The sequence below is a fragment of the Chiloscyllium plagiosum genome, unplaced genomic scaffold, assembly GCF_037043375.1.
Source record: "Chiloscyllium plagiosum isolate Xiang-an unplaced genomic scaffold, Cpla_swu_hap1 HiC_scaffold_1, whole genome shotgun sequence".
NCBI classification, from domain to species: domain Eukaryota; kingdom Metazoa; phylum Chordata; class Chondrichthyes; order Orectolobiformes; family Hemiscylliidae; genus Chiloscyllium; species Chiloscyllium plagiosum.
This window is the reverse complement of record NW_028270139.1, coordinates 158,443,634-158,462,693: the sequence shown is the minus strand read 5'-3', so window position 1 is coordinate 158,462,693 and position 19,060 is coordinate 158,443,634. Positions and strand designations below refer to the sequence as shown.

General features: G+C 44.5%; 1 protein-coding gene across 1 annotated transcript in view; it reads right to left on the bottom strand.

The window, feature by feature from the left end:
• The window catches only part of fgf24 (fibroblast growth factor 24), a 127,043-nt gene that overhangs the window by 6,001 nt on the left and 101,982 nt on the right, over nt 1-19,060 (bottom strand). The window contains exon 4 of the mRNA XM_043700927.2: nt 15,973-16,079. Within this exon, the coding sequence (XP_043556862.1) occupies nt 15,973-16,079 (107 nt within the window). The remainder of the gene's footprint in view (nt 1-15,972; nt 16,080-19,060) is intronic.

Genomic DNA, 19,060 nt, shown 5'->3' with positions numbered 1-19,060 from the left:
AACTTTTTCACACAGAAGGTGGTGTGGATATGAATAAACAGCCAGAGGAGGCTAGTACAATTGCAGCATTTGAAAGGGATCTGGATGGATATATGGATAGGAAGGTTTACAGGGATATTGGCCAAGTGCTGGCAAATGGAACTAGATCAGTTTAGGATAGCTAGTCAGCATGGACAGGTTGGACCGAAAGGTTTGTACAACTCTATGACTCTATGACATCTTTGGAAGGATGCAGTACAGATTGATCAAAAAATACAACAGCTTAAATGGTTAAACTTTTATGTTAAAAACCACAAACGTAGTTTGTATTAAGGAATTGGGCCACAAATGCTGGATGAGATTGTCTCACCCAGATCTAGCAAAAGAATATTTTCAGAAAAATAGAAAAATGTTAGGTGGAAACTTATTCTCAGGATTCTGACAGGGAAGCTGTAGAAAGGGTGTACCTTTGGCTAAGGAAACTAGCAGATAGCTACAGCCCCAGAGAAAGGGGTTGACAATTTTGCATCAAAGTCAGAAGATATCTCTTCTATCAAAAAGTTGTCAATCTTTGGAATTTCCCAACAAAAGACAGCAGTTGATTCTCAGCCGATGAGTATATTCAAAATGTTTCATCATCAAGTGAATCAAGGGATGTGGGGTTAGGTTGGGGTGAAGAATCTGGCATTCTAGGATTCAGCTTAGAGGCCATCTGCTTCAGTTCTTTCACAAAGGCAGGAGAGCTGTCCATGTTCTTTTTGTTGGGGAGGAGATAATGACAGAGATGAAGACACAGTGGCTCAGTGGTTAGCACTGCTGCCTCACAGTACCAGGGGACCCAAGTTCAACTCCAGCCTCGGGGGACTGTCTGTGTGGAACTTGTATGTTCTCCTTGTGTCTGTGTCGTTTAGACATATAGGTTAGGTGGATTGGCCATGCTAAATTGCCCCAGGGTGACACGTGGCTCAGTGGTTAGCATTGGTGCCTCCCAGCGCCAGGGACCTGGGTTTGATTCCAGCCTTGGGTGACTGTCTTTCTGGGGTTTGCAAATTCTCCACGTGGGTTTCTTCTGGGTCCTCTGGTTTTGTCCCACAGTCCAAATATGTGCATGTTGGGCATATTGGCCAAAGCTAAATTCCTATTGTATCCAGGGATGAGCAGGCTAGGTGGGTTAGCCATGGGAAATATGGGGTCACAGGGATAGGGTGTGTCTAGGTGGGATGCTCTTTGGAGGGACTTGATTGGCTGAATGGCCTCTGGAGGAATGCTAGGTGGGTTATCCGTGATAAAGATGGGGTTAGGGTGGGGTGCTGGGTCTGCATGGGACACTTTTCGGAGGGTCAGTATTGAGTCAATGGGCCAAATGGACTCTTTTTGCATCGTTAGGATTGTAAGATAGGAAAGCCACTATCAATCTCAACAATCATAGCAAGGGGCATTGGGTGTGGAAAGGGTTAGAGGGAGCTTGAGGTGGTAGCTCATTGATGGGAGGGTCTCAGAGAGGATGTGGGCAAAGGAACTCGAAAGATGGAAGTAGGAGCTGTACTGGGAGGGCTGTCTGGAGGGATCCAAGAACCGAAAGTGCTGGAGAAACTCAGCAGGTCTGGCAGCGTTTGCGGAGAGAAAGCTGAGTTAACACTCCAAGACCCTTTCTGAAGAACGGTCACTGGACCCGAAATGTTATCTCTGTTCTTGTCCTCTCCACTGATACTGCCAGACCTGCTGTATTTCTCCAGCACTTTCTGTTACCTTTGTTTTATTGTAGTGTTCAGGGGGAGGATCGGTTTGCTGGAGATCAAGAGTATTCAAGCAAACAACAGAGCCAACTCAGCAATGGTCTCAGGGATAAGGAAGTCTTGTAATCAGAGGCCGGGGATGGAGGTTCAGGAGCTTGATTGGTGAGGAAAGAAGCCAAGCACTATTAGTTTATACTTGAGAGGCTTCTCAGGGACTGCAATGGTTCAAGGAAGCATCTGATCACCACTTTCTCCAAGCTAGTTACAGATGGGCAATAAATGCCGGCTGAGTAAGTAATGGCTATGTGCTGTAAATGAATAAATACAATGGATTTGGGTTTAACCAAAGAACCCCAAAGCTTCATGAAACATCGTGTGGCCAGGTCAGATCTGACACTAGTTGGACAACAGACCATTTTCATAGAATACCTACAGTGTGGAAGCAGACCATTTGGCCCATCATCAACACTCCAATCCCTGTAATCCTGCATTTCCCATGGCGAAACCACCCAGCCTGCATATCCCTGGACACTTTGGGGAAATCTAGCATGGCCAACCCACCTAAACTGCACAGCTTTGGAGTGTGGGAGGAAACCGGAGCACCCAAAGGAAACCCGCGCAGACACGGGGACAACGTGCAAACTCCCACACACAGTGGACTGAGGGTGGAATCAAACCCGGGAACCCTTGACGCTATGAGGCAGCTGTGCTAACCAACGTGCCACCCCAACCGAAAGAAGGAACTTGCATTTGTGATGCACCTTTCCTGACCTCCAGAAAATCAGCGAGATACTTTTGAAATACAGTTCCCCATTAAAACATCGACTCACAGCACTCAGATGAAGACAAGGTCGTCTTGTGGCAGTGTTTGGAGGAAGGGTCACCGGTCCTGCAATGTGACCTCTGAATTCTCTTCACAAGATGCTGCCAAACCTGCTGAGCTTTTCCAGCAATTTCCTTTTTGTACTAGATTGTCTTGAGTTGTTGAGGAACCAATATTGGCCAGAACACTAGACAGTGAGCTCTTGCTTTTCTTCCGACAGTGCGGCAGGATTTTTACCTTCACCTGAGATGAGGCGTTGGTTTGCAATCTCATTTGAAAACTTGGTACTGACTCACTACTGTTCTTGCCAGGTTACAGTCGCAAGTCTCTGGAATGGAACTTGATCCCTTCCTCACTATCCCCCCCCAGATCTCTGACTCTGAGGCAAGGAGGCCTGAGAGGTGGCTGACCCAATGGGCCACTCAAAACTTAGTCTTGATGAAGGGAAGATGGCGGCTGTGCTCACTGGAATGATCTTGCCGGGGGCAGTTAGAACGCAGATGGAGCTGTGAGGGAATGGCTGAGTCACCACCATCCGCAGAGATAATTGGCAAATGGAATGTGCAATTCACTCCAATGCCCAACAACCCATGAGTTGCCAGTTTAAAATGAAGAGGTGAAGGGAGTAAATGGAATAAGAAAGGAATTAGATATTAGTTACAGGCAATGTAGTCATTACTTTGACTTGACTAAAGCAGAAGCCAACAGTGCTAAAATGCCTCGGGTATTGCTAACCAAAGAAAAACCGTGTTGTCTGAACACAGGAGATTTTAATTAGATTCACATGAGTAAAATAGGTTACTAGGTTGGGCTAGGTATTGCATTGATGTTGGATCGGTGGAGTGGTGCACCAACTAGTAAATGGCGTTATGAGTCCTTTTTTCCCACGCTCAGAATGGTTTGTGGCAAGCTTCGATTTAAATGTGCATTTGTGATGCTAAGGCTATGAATTAGCTGCTGTGGTAATTAGGATTAGAATAGGTAGTTGGTAGTCTAGGTATTCCAGACTACCCAGGTTCGATTCCCGCCTTGGGCAACTGTCTGCGTGGAGTTTGCACATTTTGCCCGTGTCTGCGTGGGTTTCCTCTGGAGACTCCGGTTTCCTCCCGCAGTCCAAAGATGGATTGGCCATGGGAAATTGCCCATAGTGTTCAGGGATGCGTAGGTAAGTGGATTAACGATGGGAAACGTGTGAATACAGGGATGGGGTGAGTGTGGGTGGGATGCTCTTTGGACAGTCAGCATGGACTAAACGGGTCAAATGGCCTGCTTCCACACTGTAGGGATTCTATGAATCCAAGTGCTGCTCTTGCTGAAGCCCAGCAGGATTGGCAGAATTTGTGGGGGGATGGTGTTGTGACTGGACTAATGATAGTGTGGGAACACGAGTTATCCAGAGACCCACGCTAATGCTCTGGGCCCACAGGTACAAATCTCACCACGGCAACTGATATGGTTTAGATTCAAATACAACCAGAAAGTCGTGGTGAACACCAAATCCTTCTGCTTCACTGAATCGCCGTTATGAAGGAAATCTGCCATCATTATCAGGTGTTGCTTACTAAATATGACTCCAGACCCACAGCACTAAATTGGCTTCACGAATCAGTCAATACAAGTGGGATGGGGAATAGATGCTGGCCTTGTCCATCTCCCATGGAAGGGTAAAGTATCAGAGCTCAAGTTCTGAGTCCACTTTGTCTAGAACTGATTGGGTTTTTACAATGGTCTAGAAGTTACAAGGCTACTTTTACTGAGAAAAAAGGAGAGAGTAAGGACTGCAGATGCTGGAGATCAGAGCTTAAAAATGTGTTGCTGGAAAAGCACAGCAGGTCAGGCAGCACCTGAGGAGCCTATTCAGAGCATGCAGCAGAGGACTGTTAGTGTGTATGGTGGGATGTAAAGCAATTGGTGAAGAGAGTCACAGAAATGAATTATTGTACCAGGTAATGATTCTGAAGAGGTTAATCTTTATGTTCCATTGTCTCCACTCATTGTCCTGATGTCACACACACACACTCTGTGGGTGGAGCCAAGGGGTTTAACTTGCTTTCAGAAAAAGTAGATTTATGTGTCAGTTCCTCTGGGTCCTAGACATTGTGTCTGACTAAATGTAGCCAGAGAGACCAGAAATGCAAAAAGAGCCTTCCGGCCCATCAAGTCTGCACCAGTCAAAAATGACCCCCTAACTATTCTAATTATATTTTCCAGAATTTTTTTATTCATTCATAGGATGTTAGAAAAAAACCCATCCAGCTCAATAATGTCCTTCAGGGAAGGAGACTGCCATCCTTACCTGGTCTAGCCTACATGTGACTCCAGCCCAACAATCTGTCTATGTGGAGTTTGCACATTCTCCCTGTGTCTGCGTGGGTTTCCTCCGGGTGCTCCGGTCTCCTCCCACAGTCCAAAGACGTGCACATTAGGTGAATTGGTCATGGGAAATTGCCCATAGTGTTCAGGGATGTGTAAGTTAGGGGCAATAGTCAGGGGGAAATGTAGAGTAGTAGGGGAATGGGTCTGGGTGGGATACTCTTCGGAGGGTTGGTGTGCACTTGCTGGGCTGAAGGGCCTGTTTCCACACTGTAGGGATTCTAATTCTAAAACCCAATAATTGGGTTACAACAGCATTTATTGCCCATCCCTAATTGCCCAAGAGTCAGCCACATTGCTGTGGGTCTGGAGTCACATGTAGGCCAGGCCATGTAAGGACGGTAGTTTCCTTCCCTAAAGGTCATTAGTTAACCAGATAGGTTTTTCCAACAATTAATAATGGATTCATGGTCATCATTAGACTCTCCATTCCAGATTGATATTGAATTCAAGTTCCAACATCTGCTGTGGCAGGATTCCAACCCAGGTCCCAGATCACTACCTGTGTCTCTGGATAGATAGTCCAGCAATAATACCATTAGGCCATCATCTCCCCTAAATTATTGGATTTGTTGCACATTGTTTCAGGGCTGGAGTCACATGTGGGCCAGACCAGGTAAGGGTGGCAGTCTCCTTTCCTGAAGGACATTTTTAGGCTAGATGGGTTTTTTTCTGACAATTGGCAATCATTTGTGGTCATCATTAGATTCTTAATTCCAGACTTTATTTTTAATTGAATGCAGGATTCGAACCCGAGTCCCCAGATCATTACCTGGGTTTCTGTATTAATCCAGCAATAAGAATAGAAAACCTTGTATGCCTTGACTTCACAAGCGTACATCTAAATACTTCTTAAGTGTTATAAACAATAAACTATTTTGCTTCCTTTCAGGCATTAAGGAACGCAAGCTGGAACAACTCCGAAGTACCCACACTTCTCTGGGACCTTCCTCTCCTTCCCTTTCCTCTGACTCTATCCCTATGTCTTGGTGTGTATTTGCTATCCCTTCTGACCTGCTTCTCTCTGATGCTGGTTTCAGCAAAGGTCTCAGTTTTATCCCTCGGTGCGCCCACCTTAATGTGTTTCAGGCCTGACTTGATGTTGAACTCTTCTTCCGTCACCTCTGCCTCTGTGCCTGTTTCTGTGGATATGAATTCTCACTCCTTCACCCACCTCCAACAGTCTTCCTCCACCTGGAGCCCTCCCTCCAGCCTTTTATCTGCACTTGACCTGTTCATTGAGAACTGTCGACGTGACATTTGTCATCTCAATTTCTCGGCCCCACCTCACCACCTCCCTGTGAACTGACTGCGCTTCCTTCTCTCAAATCCAACCCTGATTCTGTAATTAAGCCTGCGGCAAAAAAGGTGGCGCTGTTGGTGTACTGACCTCTACATTTCAGAGGCTGAGCACCAGCTCTCAGATAACTCTTCCCATCTCCCCCTGGTTCATGATCCCACCATCGAACATCAGGCTATTGTGTCCACCATAGTCACTGATCTGCTGATCTCTCGCCTCATTTCCTCCCAGCTCATAGTCTTCCCAAAAATCCTCGAAATCCACTGCCTGGGCAGACCCTTTGCTTCCACCTGTTCCTGCCCACCGGACTTACTTTTTCCTATCTCATCTCAATGTTTTTCTCCCCTTGTCCAGTCTCTCCTCACTTACATCCGCAATTCTTCTGACACTTTACCTCAGTTTCAGAATTTCCAGTTTGCGGGCTCCAGCCGCCTCCTCTTTACCATGGATGTGCAATCCTTCACACACCCATCCCCCACTGGAATGGTTCCAGGGCCCTCTGCTTCACCCTGGAATAAAGGCCTGAACTGTCCCCATCCAACAGGACCCTCCTCCGTCTTGTCCTCACTCAGAACAACTTCCCTTTTAACTTCTACCATTTTCTTCAGGTCAGAAGGGAGGCCATGGGTACCCGCTTGGGCCACAGTTATGAAGGGCTTTTGCCCGAAACGTCGATTTTACTGCTCCTCGGATGCTGCCTGAACTGCTGTGCTCTTCCAGCACCACTAATCCAGAATCTGGTTTCCAGCATCTGCAGTCATTGTTTTTACCACAGTTATGCCAGTCTCTTCATGGGGTCCATGGAACATTCTTTGTTCCAGTCCTATTCTAGCCCCCAAACACAACTCTTTCTCCGGGACATCGATGACATCATTGGTGTTGCTTCCCTCTCTAATCCAGAAGTTGATTTATTCATCAACTTTGCTTCAAATTTTCACTCTGCTCTCACCTTCACCTGGTCCATCTTTATCTCCCCACTTCCCTTCCTCAACATCTGTTTCCATTTCTCGGCATAGAGCGGCCACTGAGGTACGCTACAAACTCACCGTTAATTTGATGATACTTCCTCACATTCTGCATCATCTAACTCTATCCATCTCCTGGTTTCTCCATCCCCATTGCATCTGCTTCGATGATGCCAACCTTTACGAGGGCGAGTCTGAAATGCCCACCTTCTTCCTCATCCAAGGATTCCCTAGCATCATGGTTGACAGACCCCTCAACGACCCACCTCCTGCACTTCAACCCTCACCCCCTCTCTTTCTTCCCACAACAGCAATAGGGTTGCCCTTGCCCTCACCTACCATCCCACCAGCATCCACATCCAGAGGATCATTAGCCGCTATTTCCCCCACCTCTATTGGGATGCTACCACCTGACACATATTCACTTCCCCCCCCTTGTCAGACCATTCCCTCAGGGACACTTTGGTCCATTCCTCCATTCCCAACATCTCCGTCCATCCCCATGGCAACTTCCCATGCAACCGCGAAAGTCTAACACCTTACTCTTCCCCTTCCAGTATCCAAGGGCCCAAACACAGGTGAAACAGTGTTTTACCTGCACTTCACTCAATCTATTCTACTGTATTCGCTGCTCATAATGTGGTCTCCACTACACTCAGGAGATGAAACACAGACAAGGTGACTGCTTTGCCATTCTGTATATTACCATGAGCTTCCAGTTATCTGTCATTTCAACACCCCACCCTGTTCCCTGGCCAACATCTCTGTCTCAGGATTGCTGCAGTGTTCCAGTGAAGCCAAATGCAAGCTGGGAGAACAACACATCACTGGGGACTCTGAAGCCTTCAGGACTCAATATTGAATTCAATAATGTTCGGGCCTGAATGCTTTCTCCCACGTCCTTATCCCAACCCTTACAACACCAGGCCTTCCCATCACATGGGTTACTTTCAGCACAGCCAACCCAGTTTCACCCAATGATGGTCCCCATTATCAGCTTTTCTTTCTCCCTACCTACCATTATCCATCTCTTTGCCTCACCTCTTTCTCTCTCTCTGGGCTACATCTCCACTCATTGCTTACCTCCACCACCACCAGTCTTCAGCATGAAGACCACCCTTTCCTGGCTACTGCTGTTCACTGGACTTGAGATGTTAATTCTGCTTTTCGTTTCTCTGTTTTTGTTTACTATTTTGGGGACACCAGTCAAATCACACCATTGCAATTGGTGGAATTTGAATTCAATTTATTAATAAATCTGGATCTGAAAGCTAGTTTTTGTGATTGTAACCATCAGATATAGTGAAATACTTCACTCATGCCCTTTATGGAAGGAATTCTGCTATCCCTGCAGCACTAGTCTGCACTACAGTAGTATAGTTGCTTCTTAACTGGGCCACTCAGTTGTGCGACATAGTCAAGGGCAATTAGGTATGGGACATAAACGTTGATCTAGCTAGTAACACCCCTTCCCCACAAAAACACGTGTTTTGTATTTAAAACTGCAGCTGGCCTTGAAAGTGGCTCATTCACCTTCTCAGGAGCAATTAGGGATAGAAAACAAATACCCGCTTTGCCACTGTACCCACATCTCATAGGGACTATGGTGTCAGATGTGGCTCAGTCAATTAAATCACCCAAATCAGGGATCAAGGCCTACTCCACGGCTCAAGGGCAGAAGTGCAAGGTTACGGTACTGAGGGAATACTGCACTGTTAGAGGTTCTGTCTTTCAGAAGGCATGTCAAACCAAGGTCCTAATTGCCAGCTCTGGAGAATGTAAGTGATCCCACGAGATTGCAAGAAAGGCAGGGGGATTTATCACAGCATCCTGACCAATGGTTCCCCTTCAATCAACTTCGTGGACAGACCACACTCTATGGCGTGTCATCACACAAAAAAAACTGTGGCTATTGAAAGGATACTGAACAATTCCAAAACATTTACTGCACAGTCAATTTATCTAGCATGAACCTGCTCTCAGTGTAGTTCCTTCATCTGCATGCAGCCCCTTCTATCCTTTTATTGTGTTGTTACAATCAAGGTGAGATTATAAGACCATTAGACTTAAAGACTATTCAGCCCATCGAGCCTGCTCCACCATTCACTGAGATCATGGCTGATTTAATAATCCTTAATTCCACTTTCCTGCCCTTTCCCTTAACCCTTGATTCCATTACTAGTTTAAATGTGTCTGCCTTAGGCTGGAGGGCTGCACTAATTCCTTTGTACCACTTCTCCACCGGTCACAAAAAGGTTTCAAGTTTACCCAAAGAAACTCCGAAAATTGCTGGGAAAGCTCAACAGGTCCAGTGACCCTTCCTCAGAACAGACGGTCACTGGGAAAAGGTTAATTTTTAAGCAGAAGATAATGTGGGGGAAGGAAGTAAGGAGAAAACAATGGATAGGGATAGAGGCCAAAGGGAGAGAGATGAACAGTTGGACAAAGGAGTGGATAACGATCCAGCTAGGAGGGTGAATAGCTATTAACGAGGACTGTAGTGACTTCTGATTAAAGCCCAACCTTTTTTTAGTTGGGCTTTAGCCGTGGAGTAGGCCTTGATCCCTGATTTGGGTGATTTAATTGACTGAGCCACATCTGACACCATAGTCCCTATGGGATATGGGTACAGTGGCAAAGTGGGTATTTGTTTTCTATCCCTAATTGCTCCTGAGAAGGTGAATGAGCCACTTTCAAGGCCAGCTGCTGTTCTGAAGAAGGGTCACTGGATCCGAAACATTAACTCAGACGTCTCTCTCCACAGATGCTGCCAAACCTGTCGAGTTTTTCCAGCAATTTCTGTTTTTCTTTCCCTGATTTCCAGCATCTGTACCTTTTTTTGGTTTTTACATTTAGCCAAGTTGATGATATGGAGCAGAATTCAGGAAAGATATTTTCACTCAGAGGAAGTTGGTCATTGTGCCTAACAGGATGGGAGGAGCAGAAACTCTCAAAGTCTCTTTTAAAAAAAAGACTAGGAAATATACTTGAAGTGCCTTTGGACTCTGGACCGAGAACTGGAATATGGGATGAGACTCGTCAAGTCTTTACCAGCCAGCACAGACACAATGGATGAACTGTAAATTGGCAAAATTGGGTTGAGCCACTGCTGAGGTGGCACTATAACAAGAATACAAACTAATGATGAACAGAAACTTCTATCAGGAGTGTGGAACCTGATTAACTCAAAGTAACAGTGTCTGGGATAGTGATACAGGGAGAAAGTGAGGACTGCAGATGCTGGAGATCAGAGTCAAGAGTGTGGTCAGTCAGCTGATGAAGGGCTGTTGCCCGAAACATTGATTCTCCTGCTTTTCAGATGCTGCCTGGCCTGCTGTGCATTTCCAGCACCACACTCTTGACTGAGATAGTAAAACACCCTAGCCTCTGCGCTGCCTGCAGGTCTCTATCAAGCTAGTAAACACTGTGTGCTATCTCTCCACAGACACAGACCATAACTGAGGGAATATAAATTGCTATTGTTAATACCTTGTTTTGGCAAAAAGGGAGGCCAAGCTCTGGACTTATTGTTATTTGTTTATATCATTACTTATTTTTATTAATATTTATTGCCCATCCATAATTGCTCTGGAGAAGGTGGTGGTGAGCTGCCTACCATTGTCACTACTGTTTCTCAGGCACTCACACCTTTGATTGCAGTTTTTTTTAAATCAAAATCAATAGACAATAGACAATAGACAATTGGTGCAGGAGTAGGCCATTCTGCCCTTCGAGCCTGCACCACCATTCAATATGATCATGGCTGATCATCCTTAATCAGTATCCTGTTCCTGCCTTATCTCCATAACCCTTGATTCCACTATCCTTGAGAGCTCTATCCAACTCTTTCTTAAATGAATCCAGAGACTGGGCCTCCACTGCCCTCTGGGGCAGAGCATTCCACACAGCCACCACTCTCTGTCTCTCTGTTTCTCCTCATCTCTGTTCTAAATGGTTTACCCTGTATTTTTAAGCTGTGTCCTCTGGTTCGGCACTCACCCATCAGCGGAAACATGTTTCCTGCCTCCAGAGTGTCCAATCCTTTAATAATCTTATATGTCTCAATCAGATCCCCTCTCAGTCTTCTAAACTCAAGGGTATACAAGCCCAGTCGCTCCAGTCTTTCAGCGTAAGATAGTCCCGCCATTCCAGGAATTGACCTCGTGAACCTACACTGCACTCCCTCAATAGCCAGAATGTCTTTCCTCAAATTTGGAGAGTGGAACTGTACACAGTACTCGAGGTGAGGTCTCACCAGGGCCCTGTACAGCTGCAGAAGAGCCTCTTTGCTTCCATACTCAGTCCCTCTTGTTATGAAGGCCAGCATGCTATTAGCCTTCTTCACTACCTGCTGTACCTGCATGCTTACCTTCATTGACTGGTGTACAAGAACACCCAGATCTCTTTAACTGCCCCTTTACCTAAATTGATTCCATTTAGGTAGTAATCTGCCTTCCTGTTCTTGCCACCAAAGTGGATAACCATACATTTATCCACATTAAACTACATCTGCCATGCATCTGACCACTCACCTAACCTGTCCAGGTCACCCTGTAATCTCCTAACATCCTCATCACATTTCACCCTGCCACCCAGCTTAGTATCATCAGCAAATTTGCTAATGTTATTACTAATACCATCTTCTATATCATTAATATATATTGTAAAAAGCTGCGGTCCCAGTACTGATCCCTGCGGTACCCCACTGGTCATTGCCTGCCATTTCGAAATGGAGCCGTTTACCACTACTCTTTGTTTCCTATCAGCCAACCAACTTTCAATCCAAGTTAGTACTTTGCCCCCAATACCATGCGCCCTAATTTTGCTCACTAACCTCTTATGTGGGACTTTATCAAAAGCATTCTGAAAATCCAGGTACACTACATCTACTGGATCTCCCTCGTCTATCTTCAGAGTTACATCCTCAAAAAAATTCCAGAAGATTAGTCAAGCATGATTTCCCCTTCATAAATCCATGCTGACTCTGACCTATCCTGTTACTACTATCCAGATGTGTTGTAATTTCATCCTTTATAATAGACTCCAGCATCTTTCCCACCACTGAGGTCAGACTAACTGGTCTATAATTTCCCGCTTTCTCTCTCCCACCTTTCTTAAAAAGTGGTACAACATTAGCCACCCTCCAATCCGCAGGAACTGATCCTGAATCTATCGAACTCTGGAAAATAATCACCAACGCATCCACGATTTCTCGAGCCACCTCCTTCAGTACCCTGGGGTGTAGACCATCAGGTCCCAGGGACTTATCAACCTTCAGACCTAACAGTCTCTCCAACACCAATTTCTGGCAAATATAAATTCCCTTAAGTTCAGGTCCTTCAGCCACTGTTACTTCAGGGAGATTGCTTGTGTCTTCCCCAGTGAACACAGATCTGAAGTAACAATTCAACTCTTCTGCCATTTCTTTGTTCCCCATAATATATTCCCCTGTTTCTGTCTTCAAGGGCCCAATTTTAGTCTTAACCATTTTTTTGCCTTTCACATACCTAAAAAAGCTTTTACTATCCTCCTTTATATTTTTGGCCAGTTTACCATCGTACCTCATTTTTTCTCTGCGTATTTCCTTCTTAGTTATCCTCTGTTGTTCTTTAAAAGCTTCCTAGTCCTCCGTTTTCCCACTTACCTTTGCTATATTATACTTTTTCTCTTTTAACTTTATATTTTTCTTAACTTCCCTCGTCAGCCACGGCCACCCCTGCCTCCTCCTAGGATCTTTCTTCCTTTTTGGAATGAAATGATCCTACATCTTCTGCATTATACACAGAAATATCTGCCATTGTTCCTTCACTGTCATCCCTGCTAAAGTATTGCACCATTGAACTTTGGCCAGCTCCTCCCTCATAGCTCCATAGTTCCCTTTATTCAACAGAAATATTGTCACTACCGATTGTACCCTCTCCCTCTCAAATTGCAGATTGAAGCTTATTGTATTATCACCCACTGATAATACTCAAGCACAAATCCTCAGTGAACTAGGATCTTTGGTCAATGAGTGACTGGGTCAGAATGCTGATAAGTGTCCCAGGTTTGTATCTCTGAGCTCAGTTGCCTGACCAGAAGTTTGTCAGACCGCTTCCCTCGATTTGCCATCCTGAAAGTCAAGGTATCCATCCAGGAGTACAACTCTGTAAAGCTCTTAGGGATGAAACTCAGAGGAAAACCCTGATAGAATGATGAGGCAGCATTGTTTCAAAGCTATAAGCAGAGTGAGGAAGTGATACAGTGGAAATATCATGCCAGTGATCCAGAGGATCAGGTTAATTTTCTGGGGATAGGAAATCAAATCCCTCTGTAGCACATAGTAAAATTTGGGTTTAATTGAAAAAGCATTGAGAGCCCATCTGTTGTTCTTACCTGGTCTAACCTACATGTCTCTAAGCAAGCCTCACAGATCCAGGGCAATTGGGGATGAACAATGAATGCAGACCTCATTACTGACACCCAGATACCCCATGATAAAACATGGCATGTTCAGGAGATTGGAAGGAAGACCTGTCTTCACAATGGGAATTAAGTACACAGAATGGATACTTGGGAAGATTAACAGCAGCTAGCATCTTTCATTAACGAGATGCCTTCTGATGAAGGGTCACTCAACCCGAAACGTTAACTCTGATTTCGCTTCACAGATGCCACTAGACCTGCTGAGAAATAATTTTTGTTTTTGATTTACAGTATCCACAGTTGTTTTGGTTATTATTTAACATTCAACAGGAGTTGAAGTCAGAGGCGGGGGTACAACAAGGTATGGTCGATTCTCTGACCTGTGCTCCCATCCCCACCAGCATCTCAGGAATTATTTTCCATTTGCATTGCTTCACAGGACAGTGTGCCGACTTAATGCCCAGCATGAAGTTCCAATCCACTCTGCCACCTACAAACATATAGTGTTTAAATTTTAACATCACTGCTACCTGCATAAGAGATGAAGTGTTTGGAATTGAGAGTGTAAGAGCCAGGTTCCTTTGACCCCGCTAAGAGCACACACTGTTTGTTCCCTTTTTACTCCACCCAGGCATTTTCAGTGAGGCAAGGGAAATGTTGATCTTGGAATTTAAACTTAACTCTTTCACTCCCTTCATGATGGTATTAGGTATTATAGTGGGCAGGTAAAAATGTTCCCACATGAGGAAAAGGAACAGGAAGGCACAAGTTTTAGCTAATTTTCGAAAGAAGTGAGGGAGACAGGAGGAAAGAGCTGTTCATGCAGTGAGTGGTTTTGATCTGGAATGTGTTGCCTGGGAGTGTGGTGGAGGCAGATTCAACCAAAGCTTCGAAGAGGTTTTGGATTATACTGTGAAAAGGAAGAACGTGCATGAGGAATAGGCACCAGGAGAACTTGTCCTTCATTGAGCCTGTACAGAAACGTTGGGCAGAATGACCTCCTTCTCTGCTGTAACCATTCTCTGACTCCTTTCTTTTCACAGGCTTGTCTGATGCCTTAGTGGGCACTTGCTGTCTGAGTCCAAAACTCTGGAATTCTTTCCATAAACTCTTAGGATGTTCCTTAGAGCACCTCTGAGCACATGTTTTGATGCCTGTTTGAGAATCTCCTGTGTCTTTAGGTTGCTAATGATTGACCTCCATATGTAAGGGGTTGGTTAGCTCTGTTAGCTGGACAGCTGGTCTGCTATGCACGGGTTCAATTCCAGCTGAGGTTACCATTGAAGGACTCTCCTTCACCAGCTCTCCCCTCACTGGAGGCAAGGTGACCTTCAGCTTTCTCCCTAATGGGATGGTTGCCCTTTGGGCTGGTGACTTTACCATTGCCAATTCTGAACACTTCTGTCAACTGTCTTCTTTTAAGATTAAAAAAAAAACAACCTTTCCAATTAATCTGCGTCATTATTTGATTAGATTATTTACAGTGTGGAAACAGGCCCTTCGGCCCAACAAGTCCACACTGACCCTCCGAAGAGCAACCCACCCTGACGCGTTCCCCTACATTTACCCCTTCACCTAACACTACGGGCAATTTAGCATGGCCAATTCACCTGACCTGCACATCTTTGGACTGTGGGAGGACACCCACGCAGACACGGGGAGAATGTGCAAACTCCACACAGACAGTTGCCTGAGGTAGGAATTGAACCCAGGTCTTTGGCACTGTAAGGCAGCAGTGCTAACCACTGTGCCACTGTGCTGCCCACATATTTGCCCCCTTGGAAGCATTCTTGTAAACTCATTTTTTTGCAATTTTCCCCAAAGCCTTCCTTAAAGTGCTGTGCCCAGAACTTCACTCCATGTGTTGGAGTGAGGTTGAACTACTGTTTTATTGAAAATCATCATAAGCCCTTTGAACTTGTTCTCTATATTCAATAGTAACCATTAATAAGGAATGGCATAAATACTCAATGGTGAAAATTGCAGGGATATGGGGAAGTAGATGGAAGGACTAAATGGATTGTGGACAAGCACAAGAGGTAGCACAGACTTACGGGCTGAATGGCCTCCTGTGCTGTACTATTCAATGACATTTCATTGGCACAGTGAAATGTTTCAAGGAGTTGATCAAGCAGGTACAAAAGCTACATTGGATATCTTAAGTATAAAGAAAACATTCTACTTTAACAATGCTGATCTACAGAGATAGCTAAATATGGATAGATTTTGCGAGCAAGGCATATATAAGTTCACACAGTCAAGGCAGGTAAATGGAGTTAAGATACAGATCAAACCTGATCCAACTGAAATGAATAACAGGCTCCCGTTCCTATGTCCACATGATACGTGAGGACCTCATACTAGAAACATCTATCAGAAAGTAAGAATCACCTTGCCCAGAATCTTCCCTCGCTTGCTCATGCAGATGTAATGACCTGTCTCTTTGCCCTTTATTCGCACGTGGCTGCCGAATGTATCAGTCTCCACCACAAGAAGAGCTGCAAAGAGAAGAGAAGTTTAAAAAAAATGGAAGAAGCACATCAGCAAATCTAAGGTCAAGACAAATCTACGTGGCCCATAGAAGACCATCCTCTGGTATCTTAACTATGCAAAAGCATCTCATCCCACTCAAACTCTATTCTGTTGAAGTTCACTCCATCAGCTCTGGGTAATCCAAGATGGAGGACGAAAAACATTGTGGTTGTAAGAGCTGCTCGTTTGTTTTGAGGTATTTTCAGTGTTGGAGCTGATTTTCTCGAATTCTAGGAGCAGTAATTACTGTTTTATAAGCTGTTGCATTGTTTCGGGGAACTTTGAGGAAAAGAAATAAACGAAATCATCGGCACAATGAAAAAGGAGGAAGAGATTTACAAGGGACTAAGGGACAATTTTTTTTCACACAGAGGGTGGCGCGGGTATGGAATGAGCTGCCAGAGGAAGTGGTGGAGGCTGGTACTGTTACAACATTTAAAAGGCATCTGGATGGGTGTATGAATAGGATGGGTTTTCGGGGATATGGGCCAAATGCTGGCAAATGGGGCTAGATTTATCAAGTATATCTGGCTGGCATGGATGAGTTGGACTGAAGAATCTGTTTCCATGCTGTACAGCTCTATGGCTGTAGTACATTAACTAAATCCCACCTTCCTCGTATCTAATCCTAATATTACTGAAAAGAGAGACGTGTTATCCAAACTTTCATCTTGCTTTCCTCAGGAAAAATGCAAGAATGTCATGTTTCAAACCATCACATCAATTTATAACTGGCTGTCAATTTATAACTGGTTGTCAATTTATAACTGGCTGTCAAGTTGAATCTTTGCCAAGTGGAAAGCATTGGGAATGAACAGGCTCTTGACACTCCCAGGTAGTTCAAAATTGGTGCAAGTCTTGAAAATATTCCTTCTGTTTGCAGAGAATGAGTCTGTAAGAGTGTATGTTGCATCCAGTGAATGTATATGAAGCAATGGGTTGCTGTGTGTTTGAAGTTAATATTTAATTTGTCAGTATTTCTACAGTTACAATGAATTATTTGGAAAAATAGTTTCTCAGCCCAGCTTCAGAGTGAATGAGTTTTGTGTATTTGTGGACATTTGTTCATTTTAGGTGTGATCCAGCATTGGAAATAATGGGGTCTCAAGGTTAGTTGGACAGTTTCGGAAATTTTGTTTAAGCTTAAAGGAAATATCCAAGTTGAGAGAGAAACAGACTTTTAGTTTCACTTTTGATTGTGAGTGACGCAGTTATGTGAAGTCTTTGGAATAGGATAGCCATGCACAATGTGTTCCAGAAGAGGGAAGGATATGTGGGAAATTAAGTTACCTGGTAGTGAAAAGTTAGTTTCAGACTCAGACCAGAAGTGTTGGAATAAACCCCTGAAGAGATTACTTAAAGCTGATCAGATTTAAACCCATGTGAAACTATCATTTTTGCAACCTATATGTAGAAGTCACAAGCAGGGTTCTTCTGAATAGAAAAGCAGCGACATGCTTCTGAGACTTTATAAAGCTCTAGTTAGGCCCCATTTAGAATACTGTGTCCAATTTTGGGCCCCACACCTCAGGAAGGACATACTGTTACTGGAGTGTATCCAGCAGAGATTCACACGGATGATCCCTAGAATGGTAGGCCTAACATATGATGAACGGCTGAGGATCCTGGGATTGTATTCATTGGAGTTTAGAAGGTTGAGGGGAGATCGAAGAGAAACTTATAAGATAATGCATGGCTTAGAAAAAGCGGATGCTGGGAAGTTGTTTTCGTTAGGCAGGGAGACTAGGACCCAAGGACACAGAATTAAAATTAGAGGGGTCAATTCAGAATGGAAATGAGGAGACATTTCTTCAGCCAGAGAGTGGTGGGCCTTTGGAATTCATTGTCACGGGGCGCAATGGAGGCTGGGACGTTGGGTATCTTCAAGGCAGAGATTGATAAATTCTTGATTTCGCAAGGAATTAAGGGCTACGGGGAGATTGCGGGGATGTGGAGTTGAAATGCCCCACATCAGCCATGATTAGATAGTGGAGTGGACTCGATGGGCTGAATGGCCTTACTTCCACTCCTACGTCTTATGGTCTCATGGTCTTAATTTTCTTACTGACTACACAGGTCTCCGAGGCACATGTGAGGCAGTGACTTACAGAATCAGAAACCAATGCTGTGTTTGACGTGCCAATCACCGTGCATGGGACATGCCGCATGCATCCATAGCCATGCAGTTTAGAGGGAACGTTGGTTACAGGTGACTTTACCTGCTGGAGTATTGGATACAGGAATGGTGGTGCCAGTAATATGCAAACGATGTGTTGAGTGCTGTACCTGTGATGTATTTTGGTTGCTACACAAATGCTGTTTTGTTTCCTTTCAGTTTATACAGGAATGCTTTGGAATTAGTTGGATTATACTTTTACTGTGTGTTAAAAAAAATCTTTGAATTTGTATTATAAGTGGATGGTTCGGATTATTCCATTTTATCTTCATTTTTTCCATAATGAGCTTTCAGTTTATCGTTAAAGGATTGTCAGTAGTATTACATGTTTATGTTTCAGTGAGAGACCGCTTTGTTGAAATTAAAAGGATTAAAATTATGACCAGGTTCCTGTTTGGAATCTGGTTTGTTGAGTATCAACATCATCTAAGATCATAGTAATCTCAGCTGATTGACTTAAAATGTAGCCATAAGACTCTAAGAAATAGGAGTAGAATTAGGCCGTTTATCCCATCATGCCTGCTCCACCACTCAGTCATGGCTGATATGTTTCTCAATCCCATTGTCCTTCCTTCTCCCTGTTACCCTTAATCCCTTTATCAATTAAGAACCTATCTATCTCTGTCTTAAGTACACTCATTGGCCTCCACAGCCCTCTGTAGCAGTGAGTTCCATTGATTCCCCACCCTCTGACTGAAGAGATTCCTCCTCACTTCAGTTCTCAAGGGTCATCCCCTCACCCTGAGGCTGTGCCCTTGAGTCCCAGTCTTT